Source organism: Crinia signifera, chromosome 5 (genome assembly GCF_055691185.1).
Source record: "Crinia signifera chromosome 5, ASM5569118v1, whole genome shotgun sequence".
In the NCBI taxonomy this organism is placed as follows: Eukaryota; Metazoa; Chordata; class Amphibia; order Anura; family Myobatrachidae; genus Crinia; species Crinia signifera.
Window position 1 is genome coordinate 77,813,616 of NC_139221.1, and position 25,400 is coordinate 77,839,015.

The 25,400-nt window shown below is 41.4% G+C and overlaps 1 protein-coding gene across 5 annotated transcripts in view; it reads left to right on the forward strand.

The window, feature by feature from the left end:
* The window catches only part of SS18 (SS18 subunit of BAF chromatin remodeling complex), a 31,194-nt gene extending 25,991 nt beyond the window's left edge, over nucleotides 1-5,203 (forward strand). For 2 of the 5 annotated variants that reach the window (XM_083187485.1, XM_083187484.1), the window contains 3 exons: nucleotides 1,197-1,319; nucleotides 3,017-3,153; nucleotides 4,103-5,203. In XM_083187485.1, the coding sequence (XP_083043611.1) occupies nucleotides 1,197-1,319; nucleotides 3,017-3,153; nucleotides 4,103-4,129 (287 nt within the window). In that variant the 3' untranslated portion in view covers nucleotides 4,130-5,203. Of the gene's footprint in view, nucleotides 1-434; nucleotides 528-1,196; nucleotides 1,320-3,016; nucleotides 3,215-4,102 lie in introns of all 5 variants that reach the window. The other 3 variants (XR_014474854.1, XM_083187482.1, XR_014474855.1) reach the window with 3 other exon arrangements.
* Nucleotides 5,204-25,400: the final 20,197 nt, after the last annotated feature.

Here is a 25,400-nt window from a genome sequence, read left to right on the forward strand (position 1 = left end):
GGCACTAGAGTTTGCAGGAATCCTTTATCCGTTGCAGTGACGCCATCTTGTAAATCACTGTCTTATTTTGCTGTATATGAATGTATTGTTTTCATGATGTGTGCATATATACTTTTATATTTATTTTTTTGCTCCATGCAAGACTAAAATCTATATCCTGTTTCCATTGTGCTAAAATAGAAAATAGAAAGGCCCTGTTACGAACTCATAAGAAAGTGGAAATTAGTAGTTATTTATCTATACTTTATAAAAAATGCATTATACTGAATAGACGGGCAGGTATTGCCAGCCATTATTATGCTTCAGTTTGCTGTATACTTCTAAGTCTTTAATGTGAATTATCGTTCATGAGCTGAAATAAGTAAAACTACTTATATGCATCTCTAGCAACAGGCCATTAACGTTTCTTCCTGTTTCTTGTCGAATTGATGTAGGTCATAATGATTACGGTTATCAGCAACCGTCGTATCCTGAACAAGGCTACGATAGGCCTTACGAGGATTCCTCACAACATTACTACGAAGGAGGTATCTATATACCTTCACACACACTCACACACATATATCAATCTTTTTCCGTTTGCCAATCCCGGAATGAGAGAGCCTCCACCCGAACATGTCCATATCAATCTATAGTCGAGACCTTAGTCCTGGCTTATTTATTTGTTTTACACAATAAAGCTAGGCTTCAGTCTTCAACACCATAATTATTCACCAAGCCCTTACTGACCACAATGGCTAAAACATGTTTTTATTTTCCAGAGCTTGCCCGCAAAATTAACCTAACAAAATAATCCAAGATATTTCCATTCTTTTTGTATACACATACACATTTTTGTCTTTAGGAACCAGCTTTCTGATCTTGTCTAGCTAGTATGTGCTCCTCCAGCTGTCTCCATGTTTTTCCGTAGTCATGGTCATAAGACTGTGATACTTTGTAAACGTATTGCTCATTTGCCAAGGATGCTGAAAATTGCTGCAGTCCAAACTTGCAAAGCTAGCTTTATTAAGTTTGTGGGCTGACTTCCTTATGTTTGATTTTTATGTTTGGTGTTAGTATTTTTACTGTGTTTTTTATATTTTTGGTTTTGTATTTTTTTTTCTTTTAATTCTTTGTTTGGTGTTGGCTGTTAAGGTGTACAATTGAAAACATCGGGTTTAATTTTGCTCTATTTAAACTTTTAAATTCACATTCAGGAAACGCACAGTATAGTCAACAGCAAGAAACCTATCAGGGGCCTCCACAGCAGCAAGCCTACCCACCCCAGCAACAGCAGTACCCCACGCAGCAAGGTTATCCTGGCCAGCAGCAAGGTTATGGTGAGTATTTAGAGTGAGTGCAGATATTCTATATGGTGTATTACTGTTTCAATCTGATTTCAGACTGACAATTTATAGTAACAAGACATTTAATAAAAATATTATCTTTGAATTGTTAAGAAAATCAGAAGCAAATTTTTTTTTTAAATATCCGTAAATATGATGTGGGGGGATTGGCAGCTGCTTACAATGTCATCCTGACTATAGCTTCATAGTGTGCCTTGTTTCTGTATTGCAGTTTTGATTTGTCTATGGCAGGCATGTCCAAACTATATCCAGCTGTTGTGAAACTACAAGTCCAATCATGCCTTGCCACAGTTTTGCTATTAGGGAATGCTAAAACTATGGCAAGGCATGCTGGAATGTGTTTCACAACAGCTGGAGGGCCACAGTTTGGACATGCCTGGTCTATGGCATATTCACAAGAATGGAAAATTAATAGCTGCTTCTTCAGATACAATATGGGTGCAGAGATCGAAAAATATGAATTCTTTATAATGCTCTGTTTTTGAAAACTTCTGAAAGAGATAAAACCTCCGTACATGCTAGGTTTCATTTGCATTATATGAAAAGACTTCCTATTCGCCAGTGCCGGAACTAGACCTTTTAATGCCCTCTCCACTTTATCAGGTGAAAGGACAGCATGCTTAAAAATGTAATGCATGTAAAAAATGTAGGGGTGTGGCATTGTAAGGAAGGGGTGTGGTCACATAATAGTACTAATTCACGTTACACCACATAGTTGTGTGTATTATACACCCCGCGGCCTGCTCTGTCACACTGACACTCCCAAGCCCTTCCCCCCGCAGCCTATTGGTCCTCCCCACTAGTGCCTACACCTAACCCTCATACCCTGCCACCTAACCCCCTCCCTCTAAGTGCCTAACACTTACAGCTCCCTCCCACCATGGCCTAACCTTTCCCCCTAAGGCAGGCATTCCCAACCACGGTCCTCAAGGCACACCAACAGTGCAGGTTTTAGTGATATCCAGGCTTCAGCACAGATGGTTTAATCATTAAGTCACCTGTGCTCGAGTCTGGATATCTACAAAACCTGCACTGTTGGTGTGCCTTGAAGGACCGTGGTTGGGAATGCCTGCCCTAAGGTTTCTTGACATGTGCGCGCACATACACACGCACCTGTGCCTGTCACAACCCATGCAGTTCTTTACGTGCTTTGACCACACTGGCCTATATCTCAGTGAAGTACATATGGACTGCATGGTTTGTAATCGTTGCTAAAATGAACACCGATGAATGAACAGCTTAGGCTTGATTCCTCCTGGTTAGCATTTTATTAACAACCACAAGCTTAAGAGCAGCCAATCGATGCTTAAAAGTGCTGTCCTTTCACCTGTCAAAGTTTAGCTCCACAATATCCTAAATCTTTCAAACTTAATGCAATCTGTGACAATGTTTCCACGGATGCCTTTTGGATTGGCAGAGTAAGGATTGTTTAGGAGGAAATTTACCAAAACAGGAGTGTGGCCTGATCCTGTACCACCTGAATCAGTAAGATTCAGTTCCTGGTCAGAAAGAACAGACTAGCCATGCTTTTACCTTTTATGGGTTGCATCCTATTTTCCCCTTCTAACGATCACCAAATATCAGTAGCCTTTATTGACCTGGAGTTCATTTTCATAATACACCCTGCCTTTTTGTGTATTGATAAAATTATACCGTTCTCTGTATTTTAGGTCCTTCACAAAGTGGTCCAGGTCCTCAGTACCCTAACTACACTCAGGGACAGGGTCAGCAGTATGTGGCATACAGACCTACACAGCCAGGACCTTCACAGCCACAGCAGCAGCAGAGACCTTATGGATATGATCAGGTATAGCCTTTTCATCCACTGGTTTATGTAAAACCACCAGCAAAAAAACAACCAACCAAATGTAAGCCAAAACTCAGTGTATAATGCTTTTATGTCTGTCATGAAAATCTATTTTCAGGATACAGTTTACAGTAGTAACAGGATTTTTAGGCCTTAAGAGAATGAGCAGCTATAGTATTACAGCTTAAACTGGTCATGCACGCTAAAATGATCTGGCTGATGTTGGCAGATAGCCCAGATAATTGTTCAGTGTGTGAGCGCGATCCTCCCGAAAATATTGGTGATGGCTCAGCATGATTATTCAATGTGATGTTTAAGTCGAAGGGTTAGTAAATGTGGCTTGCTATATGCACTCCCACTGACTGTATGGGAAGACATGGAGAAATGTCCTCTGTCCAGGGGAGGAGTGCAGAAGTCCAATACACTGTGTGAGATCTCCTTGTATGTCCACGATATCTGCTGGGTTTACAGACTGCCAGATGCCTTTCGATCAGACAGGCATATTATCTGCATGCGTATGCGCAGTATGTAAAGTGTATTTGGGAGGAGAATGCTCTGCCTTTCCTGCTGTGTTGGCGATCCTGCTTTATTCTGCAGTGGGTAGGTAAGAACTGTGACAGCTAATGGAATCATTTGGTTAATTCGTAACGTTTTAGTTTTTCAGTGCATAATGTCTAATATTTCTAGCAAGCCAAATAAGCAAATTCAATTCTGCACAATAGCTGTGTGTTTGTTGGTGTGAGATGACAAATTGTCTCCATCAACCTATCATGTTTTTCCTCTTTGGGCACTCAGGAAAATGCGATAGGTCTACTGTAATAGGCCACTCGGTGGGAATGTCACAGAATTTAATCTGCCTTTAAAGAAAATCTATTAAATATTCTAATGTGAAAATCTTTGACTTGAAAAGCTCTTATTCTGATATTAACACACTTTCTCTTTATTTTAGGGTCAGTATGGAAACTACCAACAGTAAAAAAAATAAAAAAAAATTAAATAAACTTTTGGGTTCCTGTAGCCAGTCCTTGTAGCTGTTGTATTGCTTCCTCGGAACTGTGGACATCTTCCTTTTGAAGAGTTTATTAACTTTTAACTTTTACATTCGGGAAAACAATGTCAGTTGATGGCAGCTTCTAAGTTTTTTTTTTTAGTCCACATGGATTAATTATTGAAGACTGCAGTGATTCACATGCCAAGCTATTTCACGCCATGTACTCTAGGTGGCGACGTTACACCACATGATCCAGGATCTTAATTTAGAACGTAGACCATTCAGACTTCACATAAAAGGTTTTGGGGAAATGTTCTTTTCTATCACGGTAGGATTGTTCTGTGGATTTTGTCACAAGTTAAAGCAAACCTGTCCAATTAAGCGGACAAACTGAAATGCTATAAGATACATTTAGCTAAAATGTGAGTAATTAAGGAACACATTCTATCCTATGCCATGAATGCGGACCATAGGATATAAAAACAGGAAAACAATTGTTAATCTTACATTTCTGATTTTACTGTAATGTTGCAGCCCGAAATGTTTTCGACACCTCCCTTCCATTCTATCGGTAATCCGAAAGCTGTATTTTTGGTTAAGAATAAACGGCATTTGTTTTGCAAGATCTATGATATTCCGGGAAATAAAACTGGTTCTAGCACATCAGGGACCCGATCAGTTACATTACCATATCGATTTGACCAGTACACGGTTTTATTTAAACAATAAGGAGCACAAGCTGCAATACATCTTATTTCTCGATTTATTGAGTAGCCATTATGCAATACAATTCTGCAACCTAAATCTTTCTTCTAAGTTAAAGGTATGTCTTTTTCTGTCTAAAACAAAGGATCTTAAGATTTAATGTGTTTTTATTATTTTGCAGAGCAATATTTTTCCTGTTTCAAACTTAATAAAATACACAACACAAATGAAATCACCCTAGTATGGGCAGTATTGTGGTCATCTGTTTTTATGGGTTTTGTGCCAAACTTGCACCGGTGTTCTTGCATTGCTATTTAAAATGTACTTTACAAAAATAAATTATTTGTGACTCGAGATTTAATTCTGTTGTAAAATGTCTGCGGTTGTATTTTATTTGGAAGATATGTTCTTTCTTAATTGACAGCGCATCTATCTTCACTATGGTGTTCTCCAAATGCATTGGTTCTGTGTCACAGAGGAATTACAGTATCCCAGTAGGGCTCATTTTCATGTGCTGGAAATGTCTCCAGATCTTCACCACCTTATGGCCATCGCTCAACCCCCTAACGCTTAAACCCTAAATTATTTAATCTTTATGCAAGGCTTTGGAATTATCTATCAATATTCAGTGTTATGGCCCCGTACATACGGTGCAATTCAGTGTCACTTGATTTTGAAAGTGACCCTGAATCGCAATGTTTACTGCATTCGATACCGATGTGCGGAGCAGCAATAGACTGTGCAGGCAAGTCTATTTCTGATCAAAAGTAGTGGCATTCTGCTCCAATTCAGCATCTCCTCTCCCTGCTGACCCGGCCGATGCCCGTGTACACCGCATTAGTGCTTCCTTGCAATATGTATTTTGATAATGTATTGTAAGATGTGCTTCACTTCACAATGTGTTTTGTTTAAACATTTTACTGATTTTATACATAGTTTAAGCTGTTTGCTTTGTCTAGAGGGTTGTAGGACAATGAAGTGGAGAAGATTGGCACCTTTGGGTGGTGCTGTAGCCACTTGCTCCTGGGACCAGATAGAAGCTGAGCACCTGGAGCACTCAAAGGCCCCCATACACTACTGCAAGGTGTTGCATGTGTACCTTGTGATACTCTACCAAATATCTGCCGGGGAGATGCCTGACTCCAGATGTCGGGATCACATGCACCATATGCTCTTCCTTTTTTTTTTTTTGTACACGTTCCGACAAATCCTTATGGCAGCCATGGTGATCTCTGGATCTGATCTGATATGATGTGCACGGGACCGGAGGTAAATGACATACGATATGGCATTTTCACACGATTTCTCAGCCCCATGGGTCGAAATCTTGTGATAAAGGGCCATAAGGATGTTTCAGGTGGAAGCTTTCTAGTCTGCAGGGTGCCAATCCAGTTACTCTGTATGCAGCAGCAGCATCATCATCATTACTTCATACCCCAAGTTATGTCCTTGTTCATCAAAAGCTCCTGAGACTATTTTTTTAATTGCCAAGTTTATCAAACAATGTGGACCTCAAATTTTGAATGAGGAATGGGTTCTTGTGTAGTTTCACTTCACCGGGTTGTACGCTCGCCAAACTATCTAAAATAAAGTAACTTAACTCCATGCCAACGTGGATAGTTCATATTCCCACTATCCACGTTGGCATGGAGTTGATTTTAGATAGCGTGGCGAGCCCCACAAGGGGACTTAGACGCACGGCACCATGAAACTACACAAGTACCGAGGAATGATGTTGCACCTAAAGGCCCCCATACACTAGGGCGACTTGTCCTTAGGACAAGTCGCCCCCGACTTCCCCCTGAGCTTCCCCGGCTGCTCCCCGGGGGAGCTTGATTAGATTGGCACTTGATGTGCCATTTTTTACATGTGATAAATCGTCTCGATTTATCACATGTAAAAAACCCGGGGGGGGGGGGGGCGGCGGGCTAAGAGGTGGGAGCAGGGGGGCGGGGGACACGTCTGTGTCCCCGCTGCGGGGGACACAGGCTGCATAGAGCTGGGCAGGGGGAGCCGGCCGGGAGCTGTCAGTAATGAATAAAAAAAAAAAGCCCATACAATGAATGTGCAGCCTGTGATTGGCTGCTGAGCGCTCGCTGAGCCAATTGCTGACTGGCTGAGAGAGCGCTCAGCCAATCACAGGCCGCCCATTCATTGTATGGGCTTTTTTTTTTATTCATTACTGACAGCTCCCGGCCGGCTCCCCCTGCCTGGCTCTATGCAGCCTGTGTCCCCCGCAGCGTCTCCAGCCACCCCTGCTCCCTCTACCTTCTCGCCGCACAGACGCTGTCTCCCGCAGCGTCCCCAGCAGCGGGGGACACAGACGTGTCCCCCGCAGCATCCCCAGCCCCCCCTGCTCCCTCCACCGCCCCACTAGGTCCCAAGTCGGGTGGTCGGACGTGCAGCAGGTCCGACCACCCGACGCAGATCCGATGCGCACGGGATCGCGCATCGGATCTGAGGGGACATCAAAACTAGCCGATTTTGGTCCGATTTCGGCCAGATCCGACTGATCTGGCTGAAATCTGACCAAAATCGGCTAGTGTATGGGGGCCTTTAGTACTTATAAGAAATCAATAGACAATGACTCCCCAGACTGCATACAACCTTATATTTTCCAAATATGGGGCAGAGCACCTCCTTTGCCTTTACTCGCACATATGCAGCCATGGCTATTATCTCTTCAAAGAAGGGGAGTCCCTTCTTCCAAAGTATGGGTCCTTAGTTGTGTGGCACATATCTCCCCCTTCTTCTATTCAATAAAAACAGGGAGTCCCCCATTTAGGTGTGGCATGATATGTTGACATTCAGGAGGCCCACCTTTTAGACCATTAACATGGACTTTATTGAATACCAAAATATCTGTTATTTAGCTAATGTTGATATGTTTAACATATCAACATTAGAATGCCAACAAGCAATTGTCTTTTGTTCTTTAAATCTGACCCTAAAAATAAGCAAGCAATATAAACTGCCTGCTGCGAACATGTTGACATCTTTTGAATTTCAACATATTACTTGTTGCCTAAAGTCCATGTTGACATGCTGAACCTATTTGACCACCTTATTGGATATCTCTCATGTAATGTGGTGTGTTTTCTAGGTATGTCTTGTTAGGCCAATATAATATTCTTGGTACTTGTTTCCTAGCACGGCGCCCACGATATTCAGTCTTATGGCATCTTAGGCATTGTATCGCATTGCATGCCATATACCTGCATGCAATGTGATTTTTAAATTGTATAAGCACCCTAATGGGTTTTTTCAATGTTAAATGACCCACCCTATACGATTTTTAATTGTATTAGCACCCTAATGTGTGCTTACAATGTTAAATGCACCACCACGCCACCCCCATTATCAATGCCAACCCGAAGCGTGGCGAGTGCAGCGGTACGCGTCCTCTGACCTTTTCATACCCTCACCATCCACGTCGGCGTGGGGTTGATTTTAGATAGTGTGGCGAGCGCACGCGTATTACTTTACATGTATTCTTACTTTACATGTATTCCGCGTGCGCTCGCCACACTATCTAAAATCAACTCCACGCCGACGCTCGCCCCGCTTCGGGTTGGGGTTGATAGTGGGGGTGCTTTTAACATTGTAAGCACCCATTACGGTGCTTATACAATTAATAATCTTATATGGGGCCCATTTAACATTGAAAACACCCATTAGGGTGCTTATACAATTTTAAATCTTATACCATTGTGTATGGCATACAATGTGATGTTATACAACTTTAAATCGTATACCATCAGCTGCCATCGCGTAACATCGCATACTATTGTATGGCTTAGGGTATACGATGCGATGGGTGCCGTGCTAGGAAACAAGTATATTCTTATATATTGTAGATTTTTAATTCAAACCACTAAAATTTTTAAGTATTCTCTTTTTACATGGCACCACAAGGTGTCCTCAGTGCCTTACAAAGTACAGAAATCATTTGAATAAAAGTGACTTGCAGGACATGGGCAAGCTTTCTAAACCCTTTCTGTATCAGCCGGCATAATGCTAAAGCTGCAGGGTGGCAGAACCAAAGAGCTAGGTGCTGTGACAGATAGTGAAGAGATGATGGCATATGTGAGGGAAAAGCGCTTTGCTCATGAGTGTTTATAGTCTAGATCAGGCATGTCCAACCTGTGGACCTCCAGCTGTTGTGAAACTACACATCCCAGCATGCCTTGCCATAGTTTTACCATTTCCTAATATCAAAACTGTGGCAAGGCATGATGGGACATGTAGTTTCACAACAGCTGGAGGGCTGCCGGTTGGACATGCCTGACCTAGATAATGTCTAAATTTATGTACTTACAGTTTCTTATATAGTGCAGCATATTTTGCTGCGCTGGACAATTGGAAACAACAGTGATTAAAAAAAAAAACTGGGTAGAAACAAACAGACATGGAGGTAGGAGGGCTAAATGCAGTTTTTTTGCATGAATGTAGAATCTGGCAGTTTTGGTGGTTGTTATAAACATCTGGGTTTGTGAAAAATTGCTTGTGCCAAACAAATTTATTAAGCTTTTATGAGGATGTTAGCAAGAACCTAGACAATAGGGTACTTGTCTCCTAGCACAGCGCCCAGATTTTCTACATACGGTACCATAGGGAAATCGCATTGCATGGGCCATTATAGCGGAATGCGTTTTTTTTTTTAAATGTAATTTTTTCTATGGCCATTGCATCGCATGTCCCGCAAAATAGCATGTGATTTTATAGGGTGTGCGATGCCATGACATTAGGTATAAAATAATGATTGCATGTCCTAAAAATAGGTTTAATGCACACCCCCCCCCCCCCCCCCCCACTATCCACGCCATCCCGAAGCGTGGCGAGTGGCGGCGGAATGCGTCCTATCCACGTCGGCGTGGAGTTGATTTTATATAGTGTGGCGAGCGCAGCGGGGTGAGCGTATGTGGATTACTTTACATGTATTCCGCGCGCTCCCGCATCATCGCTAGCAAACTCGGCGGTCTGCTGGTTTTTCAGCCATCATCGGTAGGTGTGCCCTGCTCCACATGGAGCATACTCATCATGACGCCGTCCGCTCCCCACCCGGCCACACAGCAGTGACAGTCCAGTCCACTCTCAGCAGCACGTGAGAACGCCTCGCCCTGCTCCCTCCTCCTGCACGGAGGCCAGCAGCAAGGTCTTCTGCACTGCCCACCAATGATTATTAGCCAGAAATATATACACATTGCTGGCATAGGCCAATGTATATATTACTGGCACCAATATACAGTACAGTAAATTCATTTAAAAAAAAAAAAGGTACTTGTGTAGTTTCACAGCGCCACTAGATCGCATGTGATTTCACATGCGATATCGCATTCGATTTACTATCCAGTTCATTACCCTACTAGTGCGTGGAGTTGATTTTAAATAGTGTGGCGAGCGCACACGGAACTGCATGCAAATGGCATGCAATATCGTGAGTCGCTGTGAATACATTCCGTGTCCACTCGCCACGCTTCGGGCTCCGTGGCTCGCTGCACTCGCCACACTATGTAAAATTATAAAATCACCTCCATGCCCTAGTGGATAGTGGGGTAATGATCTGGATAGTAAATCGCATGCGATCTAGTGGCGCCGTGAAACTACACAAGTACCAAAAAAATTAAATGAATGGAATCAATAAAAACGGAGAACTCTCATAAAAAGGTCAATCGGATCAGTTCTCTGATATAATTTGTAATGGTGGAATTTTCAGACAATTAAATTTACCTTCATCCAGATGTATATAATGACCAGACTGTATTGAATTTGATACAGATGAATTGAAATAATGTCCTGTTGGACCAAAATCTAATGAGACGGTTTATACAAAGGAGTCCCGGAATAATACCCAGTAGAGGAGCCTATAAACTCATACGTTACCATCACCACTGCTCACCAATGTATATATTTTATGGAGGTAACATATATATGTCTGGCGTAAACCAACCATGTATACGTTACCGTTGCTACTGGCCAAAAATGTACATTTTGTTATTGCGATAACATATACATGGCTGGTGCAGGTAAATGGATTCTCCTACGTGCACGGCTGCGAATAAAATCGTAGTCGTACACATGGGTGGGATTTTGCCCTGGCGGGGTGGTATATACCTGATTGCTGGGCTCCGAATATATGCAGCCCAGCGATCAGTTCTAAATCAGGCCCCAAGAACAGAAAATGCACTGACTACAATGGCCGCTGCTCCCACCCTTGGAATTTAAACCCAGCCCATTATGTAAATACTATTTTATATGAAAGATTTTCAGCAAAGTCTTTTGCCTCCTGAACATCTCTTTCGGTAAAATAGCTCAGTGTGTATGCACTACTTTGGTGACAGATATATCTATCAGAGATTTTGGGAAAGTCTTTTGAAATGAAAATCTTCTAGTGTGTATGGGCCTTTAAGCCAAGTTTCCAACTTTGCTGATGACACAAAACTGAGCAGAGTAAGTAGAACAATCAATGATGTCTCTATGCTTCAGAGCCATCCTAATAAACTAGAGGAGTGGGCTACAAATTGGAAAATGAGGTTCAATGTGGATAAATGCAAGGTTCTGCATCTTGGAAAACCTAACTAGCGTGCTAGTTATAACCTAAGCAGGGTTGCTTTGGGTATTTCAGAACTGGAAAAGGATCTATGACGGTTATTCTGGTTGTTATTCTGGATGCATACGCATCGTCCGCAGTGCGCATGTGCAGGTTTGATCATCCGTACACGCTCGCACCCTTGCGAATAAATATGCTTGCGAATGAGCCCTAGCAATGTAGGTGTGATGTGGGTGTGACCTTGAAAGAGGGCGGATACTGGGGCGTAGACAAGGGTGTTGCCCACAAGTGCTGGTTGGTGGTATCGCAGCACTGTGCAAACACTCGCAGTGCTCGAGCTCAAAATCATTCACAAGAAAAAAGTGATTCAGGTCTCACAGTGCTGGAGCTTGGACCAACACCCATCAGCACGCACAATATCTAAAATACATGCCCCTGCACACAATACGCACCCATGCACCATACAAGTTTCTCTCATTAACCAATTGACAAACCACATCTAATCAATGCAGGCCCATCGTAAGCACACTATTGCACTTTAAACATTTCTACCTTTCATGCTTCATTTCTAATATATATGTGTGTGTATATGTAACACCTTAATAACATTCGCTTTACAAACTCTTGATGTCTGCATGTGCACTCTTTCATTTGAAAACATGACTACTGAATCACTATAATGACTGAAAACCACATTTGCACCAGTATTTTAATGGTTCTTATGTACCATCACAATATCTGATTGCTTAATGTCAGCACACAAGGGTCACATGACATTTTTAACAAATTTACACACAATTACAACAAGTCGACATGTGTCAGCTCTCATAGTTGGTAGCAAACAACCATGATGGTGTGCTGACATTACACACATCTGCGTTCTCATATATTTATACACCAGGTGTTGTGTTTGCAAACATGTGACTGTTACTAAATATTTAAAAAATGAACATGTTTGAGTTGCATAATCAAATAATGTCCACAACTAAAACAATGTCGACATCCATCAATGTTGATCGTTTGAATCCTTCACATGTGTTTACTGATCAATAACTTTCCATCAACATTATTTCATTAGCCTACAAAGCTCACCATTACTACATATTTTTTTAGTCGATGTGTGCCGTCATGTACTCTTGCGTGCTTTTATATCACCTATGTTTTTTTATTTTAAAATGCAATAGTGTGTCAGCTGGGAATCGGTACATCTGTCAGAATGAACTTAGGTCTACAGTCATTAGGTCGACCCCACTAGGTCAAATGGCAGGAAGGTCGACCTGATTTAAGGTCGACATGGGCCAAGGCCGACATGACTTAAGGTCAAATTTGCATAAAGGTTGACATGAGGAAGGTCGACTGGTCATAAGGTCGACATGGGTTTTTCACTGTTTTTTTGTCAGATTGTCGACACAGTCGACATGGAAACAGTTGGCAATGAGAATCGGACCCTCGCATCGCTCGCTTCGCTCGCAATGCTTCGGGCACGGTGGCTTGCTTCGCTCGCCACAGCTTTAATAACCTCCTCCACGCCCTAGTGGATGGTAGGGCATGAAATACCGCCTGTCGGCACAAAAAACTGTGAAAAACCCCATGTCGACCTTATGACCAGTCGACCTTCCTCATGTCGACCTTTATGCAAATTCGACCTTAAGTCATGTCGACCTTGGCCCATGTCGACCTTAAGTCAGGTCGACCTTCCTGCCAGTCGACCTAGTGGGGTCGACCTAATGACTGTAGACCTAAGTTCATTCTAATAGATGACCGCTTCCCGTCAGCTGGAGGGACTGATAGGGGGGAGGGGGATGGATTACGGGTTATGGAATGTCCACTGGACGTGGTTGACCAATACCTTGTCTATGTCATCATGCATTGGTCTTTCTATGTACAATATGTGTAAATGTGTTCAGAAACAAAAACACATGACATTCGTTGTTTTGATGCAAATATTTGTATGGCAAATGTCATCCTGTGTCATATTTCTTGAAAAAAATATTAACCCCTCATGCAGTGTAAAATTGTTAATTGCGAACAGGACACATTGACTTAATACACACAAACTATTATAGATAATAAAAAAAAAACCTGTGAAAACATTGAACATTACAAACATTTTTAAATAATAATACATTTTTTTATTGACTGGTGTTCATGAGCACACCATTGTGATATATATATTAAATAATAAATGTAAATGTAAAAAAAATCAATGATCGTGAAAAAAATAAACACTCATTTCATAAAATAGACGCCTTCATGAGGTTTACACATTAATATCCCCAACATTTGTTGGACTCATATATTTACATTTAATTGTGGAAGATATTTAATACACATCAATTAGCCATGTAATCAAGCTTACTTACTATTTATTATTGGGGAGTAAATTAGTTCCAATAAACACAATGAATGAATGAATTAATGAGTTGGATGCATGCTTATTGTTAGAGTTGCGAATGAGTTTCCCCACAGAGGGTGTTCGCATACACAATGCCTAAACTTGCGGACATGCCAATGTGCTTAGCAGCATGCAAGTGTGCGGGTAGTTTGAGGCCACTCCCATTTGAATACTGTTGTGAACACTCATGTTTGCATGCGGTATGGGCGTTGCTTTGCAGTCTGCGTGTCTGTGATAGCCGTTCGCACAGGTGTGTGCGCGAGTGTTCGTGCAAATGAATCATCCTGACTAAGGGCCTAAGAGTCCAAATTGATAACAAACTGGGGTGTAGTGCTGTGTAATGTAGCAACAAATAAGGCCAACAGGATACTAGCGTGTCTAAGAGGAGGTTTTGAGATTAGAGACTCAAATGTATTTATGCCACTGTACAAAGCATTGGTTAGACTGCATCTAGAATATGGAGAACAATTCTGGGCCCCGCACTATAAAAAGGACATCATAGAACTGGAAAAAATCCAAAGAAGAGCGACAAAGCTAATAAAGGGGTTGGAGAATTTAAGCTATGAAGACAGCTTGAAAAATTTAAATTATTTTGCTAGAAAACATACGTTTAAGGGGAGACATGCTAAACATGTACAAATATATCAGTGGCCAATATAAGGAACTATCAGTCCACCTTTTTGCTTTGAGGAATGATTCTAGGACATGTGGGCATGAGTTTAGACTAGAGCAGTGGTTCCCAAACTTTTTTGGATCACGGCACCCTAGAGTATCAGATTATTTTTCATGGCACCCCTAGGCAAAAAATTAGATACCAAGAACTTCAGAAAAAAATATTAAATTAAATAAGTTGCGCTTATATGCCCTCCTTAGGTCCAGTTATGTGAGTAATGAGGAACATGATTCACTTCTGTTTATCCACATGTTATAATTGGAAGTCACAAGTACTGATTTTCCTTATTACTTTGACCATATATAATTTGAATTTGTCCTGGACCACCAACCCAGGGCACCCCTGCAAGTGCTCCGTGGCACACCTGGGAGCCACGGAACACAGTTTGGGAACCACTGGACTAGAGGAAAGAAGATTTTGTTACTTTAGAAGGAAACCTTTTTTTACGGTCAGGACAGCCATATTGTGAAATATCTCTTCCTGAAAGGTGGTATTGGCAGACACATTAAATTTGTTTAAAATAAGGTTAGACAAATATCTATTGGGTACAAACATCTAGGGGTACATTTTGACCCCTTGATGTGGGCACCGAGTATCAACGTATTCTGCCACATTCAATGTAGATAAATACAGCTACAGAAACAGAAAAATACAGAAGTAAATAAATAGCTGTTAAGTTAAAATGTTTGAAAATATGAGTTAGTAATAAATACACTTGTTTACAGGCTAGGTGGTCTGCAAAATGTTAACTGTTAGTACTGGTTTGACCAGCCCTGCTCTAACATGAAACAACAACAAGATTTTGGGGTATTTAAAGCACTTTCTCTAACTTCATCTGGGGAACACTTGAGATTGAAGAGTCAGCACTTAATGGGTATAAAGCCACTAGCATACTTTTCATATATACGCAATCAAAGGAGTGATCAAAGTGTTCCACAGATGAAGTCTGAGAAACAAATTTAAGTACCAAAAAAAAAAAACACCTTTTCTTTTATGGTCCCCCATGGCAGCCTTTACAATGAGATAACATCCCCCTCCCAGTACATTTTAGACACAACATTTTCACTCCGCCTCTTCCTCATATGGACATTTAATTTTTATTTTTTCGTTATAAGGCTCATCTCCTTATTGCCCAGCAATGTGCGCCCTATAGCAGCAGCGGGGTGGTGCCCCTGGGGCAATCTAGGGCACAGCATGTTGGAAGTGTGGATTCTTAAAGAATCCGGCCCATATATGCTGCTGAGGTTTGCTCAGACAGGATAGAAAATCAGCCTTATAGATGACTGCGGCGTGACCTGCCCAGAGCAGAGGTTGTTTGGAGAGCGTGGCCTCATTGAGAAACCTGCCTATGTATGCTGCTGAGACTCGGCCAAACAGGTTGGCATTTGGCTGACCGGGAATGCATTACCAACTGACCATAGCACAGACCTGCCCCAAGGTCAGAGGTCTAGATCCCAGAGAAGTTTGGAATATGACAATGGAGTGCCATAAGATAGGATAGCCTTTAGTGGAGGAGTTCTTTGATGTTTCTAGAGAAGACTCCATTGAGAAAAGGAAAGCAGCTAGAATGTTAAATATTGATCTGGTGGAAAATATGTAAAAAAAATTTTGGGAGACTGAATTATGCAGAGACTGTTGCACTTTTTGAACAATCGGCTATATAATCGAGCAAATATCCAGATGTTTTCAGGTCCACAGAGTGATGACAGATTTAATTTTAAAGAGAGAATATATCTTATTAGAGATGAACACTGTTTGAGGTCTTCTATCCCCATAGCCTCTGTGTCTAGGGCTGTGGGGTTCACTTATGCATATGGACCTAGAAGAGAATATTTGTAAACATACTAAGAAATTTGGAAATTTTGCAAAAAGCCATAGAATTTCTGTGTAAAGCTTCTTTCAGTTAGATCAGACATTCCCAACCACCAGCACCGATATAGAATGTCGCATAGCACCCCTGTCCTTTTGCACACTTCCCCGCATTCATGGCAAAACCAGGAAAATCAGAAATAGGGACTCCATTTTGTTCTAGTGGGCCAGAAGAAGTACCATGTTCTGATCCTGGTAATTAACAACTGTATCCATAAAAGTGCGTGGAGGGGCACCTGGAGGGATAGGCCTTGTAGGTGTGCCATGTGCTCTTTCCCCAGCAAATTGAGCAGTAAAAGTATTACGGCTAAATGCATAAACCAGCCCTTTCACTAGAACAGTGGTTCTCGTACTCGGTGCTCAGGACCCCACACAATTTATGTTTACCAGGTCACCCGGCAGGTGCACAGGTGCATTCATTACTCACTGGTACATTTAAAATATCCAAAGGTGGAACTCATTATTTTACATGATTCTGTGTTGAGACCTGGAAAACATGCACTTTGGGGGGGGGGGGTCCTGAGGACTGAGGGCCTTATTTTAGTTCACTCTTTCTGACAAAATCCTTCATAAGGTGAGGTGCGTACACACGTATAGATTTTCTGTCTGATCTATCTGGTGGGAACAAAAACCTGGAAATGTATGGGAGCAACTGACAATCAAAAAATTGCATTTTTTCCTGCATTTGGGTGGAAATTTTTGATTGTCATTTGCTCCCATACATTTCCAGGTTTTTGTTCCCACCAGATAGATCAGACAGAAAATCTGAACGTGTGTATGCACAGTTAGATGGACAAAACCATGTGCACTGCAGGGAGGCAGATGTAACTTGTGCAGATATAATTAGATTTGGGTGGGGTTTACTTCAAAGTGAGATCTATATTGCAGTGTAAAAATAAAGCAGCCAGTATTTTCCCTTCACAGAAACAAAATAACTCACCCAAATCTAATTCTCTCTGCACATTTTACATCTGCCCCCCTGCAGTGCACATGGTTTTGTCCATCTAAGAAGGATTTTGTCAGAAAGAGTGAACCAAAATAAGGCCCTGAGTTTGAGAACCTGCGCACTAGTAAATCCTCAGGAGAAAAGCCTTCCTCTCTTTTGGGAAGACTAATACATTATTTTGCCTTAGACAACCCTCCATATCTGATTTTTTGCTATGCATGGCTGTCACCAGAGTTGCCAGGGTAGAAACCTATCCGTGCCCATAATGGGCCTGATTCAGTCATGTTCAATGGGCTGCAAATTTGCAGCCCAAACAATTACCGGGTCTCCCTGTGAACAAAGTCAGCAATAGTTTGTCATCGCTGGCCAATCGCATCAACATTGACAAGCAGCTGGAATTTGTGGGTAACACCCTGCTATTTTCTGGGAGTGCTGTAGAAAAACGCAGTTGGCGCCCGACAGTGGCACCGATCTTCCCATGGCTATCGCTGCGCTGAGTAAGTCTAGGCTTATGTGGCTGCTGAACATGTGGGAAGTGGGGGTCCATTCGATGGTGAGTGATAATGAATGGATTTCCCCCTATTCGCATGGCTGTGATACCATTCACAGCTGTTCACAGGGGTATGATTTCACTGGCAGGGAGGCAACTAACTGATTGCTGGACTGCAAACGTAGCAGCCCAGTGATCAGGTCTGAATCAGGCCTAATGTGCACAGATACCACTTCTCCCCATAATACTACTTCATCTACCCCTATGTCCAATGGTGCCATTTTCTGCAACAGTCCACTTCCATTCATGCTCTCAAAGGGCTGCAGATTGTCACTCACCAGATGTCTGAATAACAAACTGTGACCAACATCACAGGACCTGATCTGCACATGTGCAGTGCGGCTCCAGCACGTATGCAGAGCATAAAGCATTGGGGATTTACGTAAATATCTGAATCTGTATGAAGTATGAAATGTAAGGAAAGCTACTCCTGTGTATGGAACGCTTTCTTCTTCCAAACTATGTGCTATGGAAATGATATGTTGATATGACCATTAGCAGAGACACCAGCTTACCACCTTTACCTAATAACTTTATTTTAGTACGGAATTCACATTTAAATTCCACTCTAGAGAGCTAGAACCTTGACATATTGCTGTAGGCGAAAATAACGTGCAAAGTGTAGTGAAATTAAAACAGTAGATCAAATCAATATTTTATTGTACCATACCTGCAAAATATCTACTTCATATCCAGTTTTGAAGACTAATGTGATCTGTAAAGAGACAAGCCAATATTATATATAATTTTATATTATAATCATACTAAGCTCATATATAAAACCAGCCTTTATTATATATATATATAAACAGGAATGGTTTGTTGCGCTCTTAGATATATTGATGAGTATTTAATTAAAATATATAATTTTTTAATAATATAATCTTTTTTTACAATAGTAGGCTGATATATTTTTTGCAAATATTATAATGAAATACATGAAAATCATAATAATGATGACAAAAAGGTAATTGAAAAAAGGGGTACTCTTTACCTAGCACGGCGCCCACGATTTTGATCGTGGGCATCGCAGGTAAAAAAATCGCGGGCATTGAATGCACTAAAAATCGGGTGCGACGTGATGCCCGCGATTTCCCATAGGGAACAATGTTAAATGTCTCAATTGACCCGATTTTCCTGTTCAATGCCTCAATTTACCCTATTTTTCCATAGGAAACAATGTTAAATGGCCCACAGAGGCCAAATAGCCACCCTGAAGTGTGAAATGGCCCCCACAATTGTTAACGCCACCCCACGATCAACGTCAACCCGAAGCGTGGTGAGCCCGCGAGGGGCGGCGGTACGCGTCCTACGACCTTTTCATACCCCCACTATCCACGTCGGCGTGGAGTTGAGAATAGAATAGTATGGCGAGCGCAGCGTGGCAAACGCAGCGTGGCGAGCGCATTAAGCCCCGCGAGGGGACGTGGATACCTTCACAGGTAAATGCATCCCTTCGCGGGCTTCACAGGTATCCGCGGCCCCTCGCGGGGCTCGCTGCGCTCACCACGCTTCGGGCTCGCTGCGCTCGCCACACTATTCTATTCTCAACTGTCAAATGTGGGCCATTTAACATTGTTTCCTATGGAAAAATCAGGTCAATTGAGGCATTGAACAGGAAAATCGGGTCAATTGAGACATTTAACATTGTTCCCTATGGGAAATCGCGGGCATCGCGTCGGTCGCGTCGCACCCGATTTTTTAGTGCATTCAATGCCCGCGATGGGCGCCGTGCTAAGTAGAGAGTACCAAAAAAGGTTTATGAATTTTAATTTGTAAGTCCCAGTGATGGGAGAAATCCTCCAAATGGCATCCACTGTGATTGTTTAGCAGGTATGGGTAAAGTTTATTTGCAGCACGAATGGTGTAATGGTTAGCATTACTGCCTTACATCGTTGAGGTCATGGGTTCGATTCCCACCATGGCTCTAACTGTGCGGAGTTTGTATATTCTCCCCGTGCTTGCGTGGGTTTCCTCCGGGTACTCCGGTTTCCTCCGACAATCCAAAAAATATGCTGGTAGGTTAATTGGCTTCCAACAAAATAAACCCTAGAATGTCTGTGTGTGCGTGTACATGTGGTAGGGAATATAGATTGTAAGCTCCTCTGGGGCAGGGACTGATGTGAATGTTCAAATATTCTCTGTAAAGCGCTGCGGAATATGTATGCGCTATATAAGAAACTGTTAATAAATAAATTTGCATTATTACTCCCAAATGAAGCTGTAGACTGGGTGTTTGGACGACAGTTGGATCAGGGTCTCTGGGTAGATAAGAGCGTGGATCAACACCTCTTATTATATATAGTGCATAGTACTTGCTTTTTGAATAAATACAATAAGTAGACATGAACTATATACAAATACGGCAATTCTAAAAACAATGTGTTTTTTAACATTGTATTTTTTTTAATCAGGAGAAACTATGGTTGTTAACATTAAGCTAGACTAGTGCGATTTGGCCACTTTCATCTGATTCCTACAGATCGGACCGAGAAATCGGATGTAAAGTGGCAAAAGCGCATGTGTTTCACATCCCATACTATCAGATGCATGATGCTTTGCACATCAGGTCGGAGATTGTACCTGCTGCGCGTAGGATTAATCGGAATCGCAGGGGAGCGTCTGGGGGGGGGGGGGGGGGGGGGAGTTAAAGCAAAATCGTTTGCAACTTGACACTAGTTATTCCTTGTGAAAAAATATTTGTGAGAATGAGAAGAGACATTAGAGATAATACATAATACAATTTAAAAAAAAGTGTGTTCCTTCTTTTTAACTGCTACATTTCCACCCAGCACTGGGGTCTATGGCACAAATCATTAGCTGCCTTAGAGCCATCCCCAGGAGGACTTCCAAAGAACCAGTAAAACCAGCAGCATAGGGCAGCTGGTGCATTGTTTATTGACCTCACTGCGGACTATCATTGGACATAGATATCCAGCAACTAACCTAATTATAAGTTATATATAACACGGAACAACACTCATTTTATAATTGTGCAAGATTGTCATGTATTTTTGGGAAACATCTCAATAAACAATGCGAACAGCTTGACTGCCAACTGTCAGCCCCAGGGAAGTGTCAAAATGACTTACAAATTGCCTGTAATATCCAATTTTCCCCAAGAAGGTCCTTAGCTTGATGCCTTTTTAGTGGTTTTGGACAGTTCTGCATTGCCTATACTGTGGGTTTACCTGGCCTTGACCCACTATATCCGAAGGATTTGGTTTCCTGCAAACCCACCACACATTTTTCTTGTTTTGCGGTTAAGCCAATTGTACATTAGTTTGTACAAGCTCGACCTTTGGGAGTTTGGTTTATCAATACTCAATATAAAAGATGAAATCATCCAAGTAAGCTGAGGCATATGCACTATAGGGTAACAATGGTGGCTTGTCCACGTCCTACTGAATTTTAGCCAAAACCCCATGTAAACCAAATGGGTGGACTTTTTCTTGAAATAGTTCCGATGAGGGAGGGATCTGCCATTAACATTTTGTAAGGTCAAGGGTGGTTAAGTAACAACTACTGGCCAGATTCTAGGCTAACTCATCTATTCAAAGCATGTGATTGCTATAGCCTTATATAGTTTGTTGAAGTTATTACAGAAACATATGCTTCCATCTGGCTTATGTGCAAGATAGCCAAATGTTAATGACACGTTTATGTTTTGCCGCCACTCCCTGGTACCCCCCACAAAATGGCCAAAGTTTGTCAATCTCTTGAGAATAAATCCTCACTGCAAGCATAGATTTTTTTTGTTGTTGCTTTTTTAGCTTATGTATACTGTGTTTGTGCAATATTTTGCTGTAAGTACAATCTTAACCCAGAAGACATGAGCATTTTCATAGACAACAAACGAGCATATCAACAAATGTTGTTCATGATCACAGTATACAGATAGTCCGTTTAGTTAAACAAATAGATGATCATCATGGTAAATTAATGGGACACATCCTCCCCCACTATACACCCATATATAATTTACAAACTGTAGAAAACAGTAATTTGTATTTGCTTTGGTGTTCTGTTAATATACCATCTAATTAGCCTTTGCAGCACAGTAATAAGCTTGGAGTGTGGGCTGCTACAAAATACTTTTCTTGAAAAATGAAGTCTATGAAGTGGTAATCACGATGACTGAATTAGATTAATTAGTGGGAAGAGATGTGGATGTACTGATTTTAGAACGATGTAGATATATTATCTCATTTCAAATAAGCTCACCTGACATTAAGGAATAATTTGTCAACCTATCGTCTATTTAAGTCTTACTCTCCATTTAATGGAAATTAAAATTACAGTTTTAATAAGAAGAATTTCCTCTAGGATTTCCTTCCCTGAGACAGTTGCATTTGTGAAGCTTAATTGTTTTATAACAGTTCTAATTCATAAAAGTTTTTAATTGGTGGTGACAAAAATTGCCTTATACCTGGGGTGGTAATTGTGAAGAATAACTTAACCCCATAAGGGTTTGGGAAACCTAAACCAGCTATACACTCTATCACTATATGCAGCAAGTGTCGTAATGAGTCTAACATTTGGGCTTTTGTTAAGATAATAATAGAATTGCAGTTAGGTCATTAATCTTATGCAAATGATTGTTTCTGTAAATAGAAAACTGAATTGATATTTATAACTCACACATTCTTATACACATAATATTATTATGCTTTTGGGAAATGAAGTGGCCAGAATCATGCCATATAACCTATGCTATAATATAGTATAATATAGTATAATAATGTTTATTTCTATGAATAAGCAGAAACTTTCCTGTGTTTGTTCTTGTTTGTTTAATTGCATCTAATAAAGCTTTCATTTTGGTTCCATATTCCTTTTAATCTAGCTTCATCTTCCTTGTCAAGGGCCTATCTACTATAGGTGAAGGCAGTGCCGCTTCTATGGGGCCCATAGCTGAACAGGGCCCACCTTTTCTGTCAAAGTTACATGTGTTATATACATTTTTCACCACTGGTCAATACAAAAGGGCCCTTACAAACTTTTGCCTTGGGACCTGCAATATATCTAGTAATGGTGCTGGATCTGCTCATTGTAATGTGGGATAAAATGATGTGGAGGGAAATTATAATGTAACATCATTGTACCCGGGACTCTGTAATGTGGCATTATATGAATTAGAGGCAATATAGTGTGGCACAATATGAACTGGGGGCACTGTAATGTAATATATTCATATCACCATATTTATACTAACCACTGGATCTATTATAGCAGTGCAGTTTTATTCCTTCTTGAGAAACATAGCAAACAAAATTAGGAAATGTCTTGAGAAAATGTGACAAGTCCTAGCAGTCATTAACAAATATTAAAATAGTTGCATCAAATGAACTGTGTGAATAAGTATATATATCAAAATTTATATTTTGTATATTGCTAAATTAAAACAATACCTAAGTGACTGGACAAAATATTTTAGTAAAATGTAGTGTTGTAACGTAAAGTAATAAATATCTTGCTACTTGTTCAGTTGAAAATGTTTTCAGAATATTTGACAAAATCCTTTTTGTTTTGCTGCAGGTGATTTTTTTTTCTTACACTGAAAAAGTCGCTCAATAAGACTTGGGGCCTATGTATTAAGAATTGCGGCACTAGTGCAATTTATGTTCAGTATTGCAGCACATATTAGCATTTGTAATTAATGTATTCCTGCTATGCTAGTTTATACATAGTTTCTTTCTACATAGTTTTATGAAAAGCTGCCTTAATAAATATGCCCTTTGGTGAATAAACAATTGTTTGTTGGATTTGTATAATGACAAATACACAATAAAGAATCACTTATTGTAGTAATTAAACAAATATCATTATTTCAGTTGGTGAACAGACAAATTTCTGTCACAATTTGTAAACTGTAAGTAACAACAATTAGAACAACCTATTGTTATACTTACTAGACTAAAATAAATATACAGGTTGAGTATCCCTTATCCAAAATGCTTGGAGCCAGAAGAATTTTAGATAATGGATTATTCCGTATTTAGGAATATTTTTATATTTCAATGAGGTATTTAGAGGTATCTTACATTTATGTTGTATATATTTATGTATTTATTTGTTTACAGTTTCTTATATAGCGCAGCATATTCCGTTGCGCTTTAAAATTGGAAACAACAGTGATTAAACTCAACTCGCAACTCGCAAGTTTACAATATACACATCAAACACATGCAATACACACAGATATATTTTATTTCTGCATGAAACAAGGTTTCAAAACATGAAACAATGTTTGTGTCCTATTTCAGGCCCTGAATTTGAATGCCAAGCAATCATTGTCTTGCACATTTTTAGTGCCAGTTACTCTTCCCCTTGCCACCAGCGCACCATATATGTAATGCTGGCAAGCGGGGACGAGCGAGTGTCTGACACGCTCGCACATCCGATTGCTCCCAGTCACAAGCATGGCGTGCACAAACATACTTTCCCGCCATAGCAGACATGGGGGCTGCCATGTTCTTCCCAGTCACATGTTTGCCCTGTCCAATCCTGATGGTTCTGATCTCCCAGTCATACCTGCCCGGCCAATCCTGGCCACTCAGTGGGTATAAGTATGCTGGGAGCTCTCAGAACCATTGCTAGTGCTTCAGTTGTCTCCAGTGTGTGTTCAGCTGTCCTTGTCTCCGTGCAAGTGTATTCCTGCTGGTGTTGTCTCCTCTATGCTGCAGTGTATTCCAGGCATTCCATCTCCTGTGAAGTCCAGGTTATTCCATCTCCTGTGATCCTGCTTCTACAGCCCAGCATTAAAGCCTAGCTCCGGGACTCTGGTCCTTCCGATGTTCCATCATCGCTCACCATCGATGTTCCATCATCGTCTGTAAAGTCCGTTTACTCCGGATCTCCATCTTCCAGTTCCCGTCCGTCATTCCGGACCCACAGTCTCCTACTTCATATCCGATGTTCCATCATCGCTCACCATCGATGTTCCATCATCATCAGTAAAGTCCGATACTCCGGATCTCGATCTTCCAGTTCCCGTCCGTCATTCCGGACCCACAGTCTACTACCATATCATCATCATCCATCTGTAAAGTATCGCTATCTGCATAGACTGTATCATATCTCCTGCATACTTTACTGCCTGTCTATTTACAACCATCTGCTAATAAAACTCGGTTGTATTTTATTACTGACTGTTCATTGGCTTCGGGTGCACTGTCACGCATTCTATGCGTAAAGGTCCTCTCCAACCTCCCCGGTTCAGGTACCGGTCCAGGTCCCCACCAGAGGTCTCAGTCACGTCGACTCAGACCCCTGGTGTGACAATTTTTAGTAAAACACTCCCTTTGGGTATTGTGGTAAACAGGAGTGTAGCGAGGGCGGAGCCGGTGGAGCACAAGCTCCGGGCATCGATGGATCACAGGGCACCGGAGCCATGCACCGCCAGCTCGCCCGCCTGCCCCGCCCACCTGCCTCATCCACTCCCCGTTGTGCTTGGCTGTCTGCCGTTATTTTGAATTCAAGTCTCCCGCTGGACTGCGGCGCTCGCCAATAAGCGCTTGCAGTCCAGCAGCCAATCAGAAGCATTGGTGGCTGCTGGACTGCGAGCG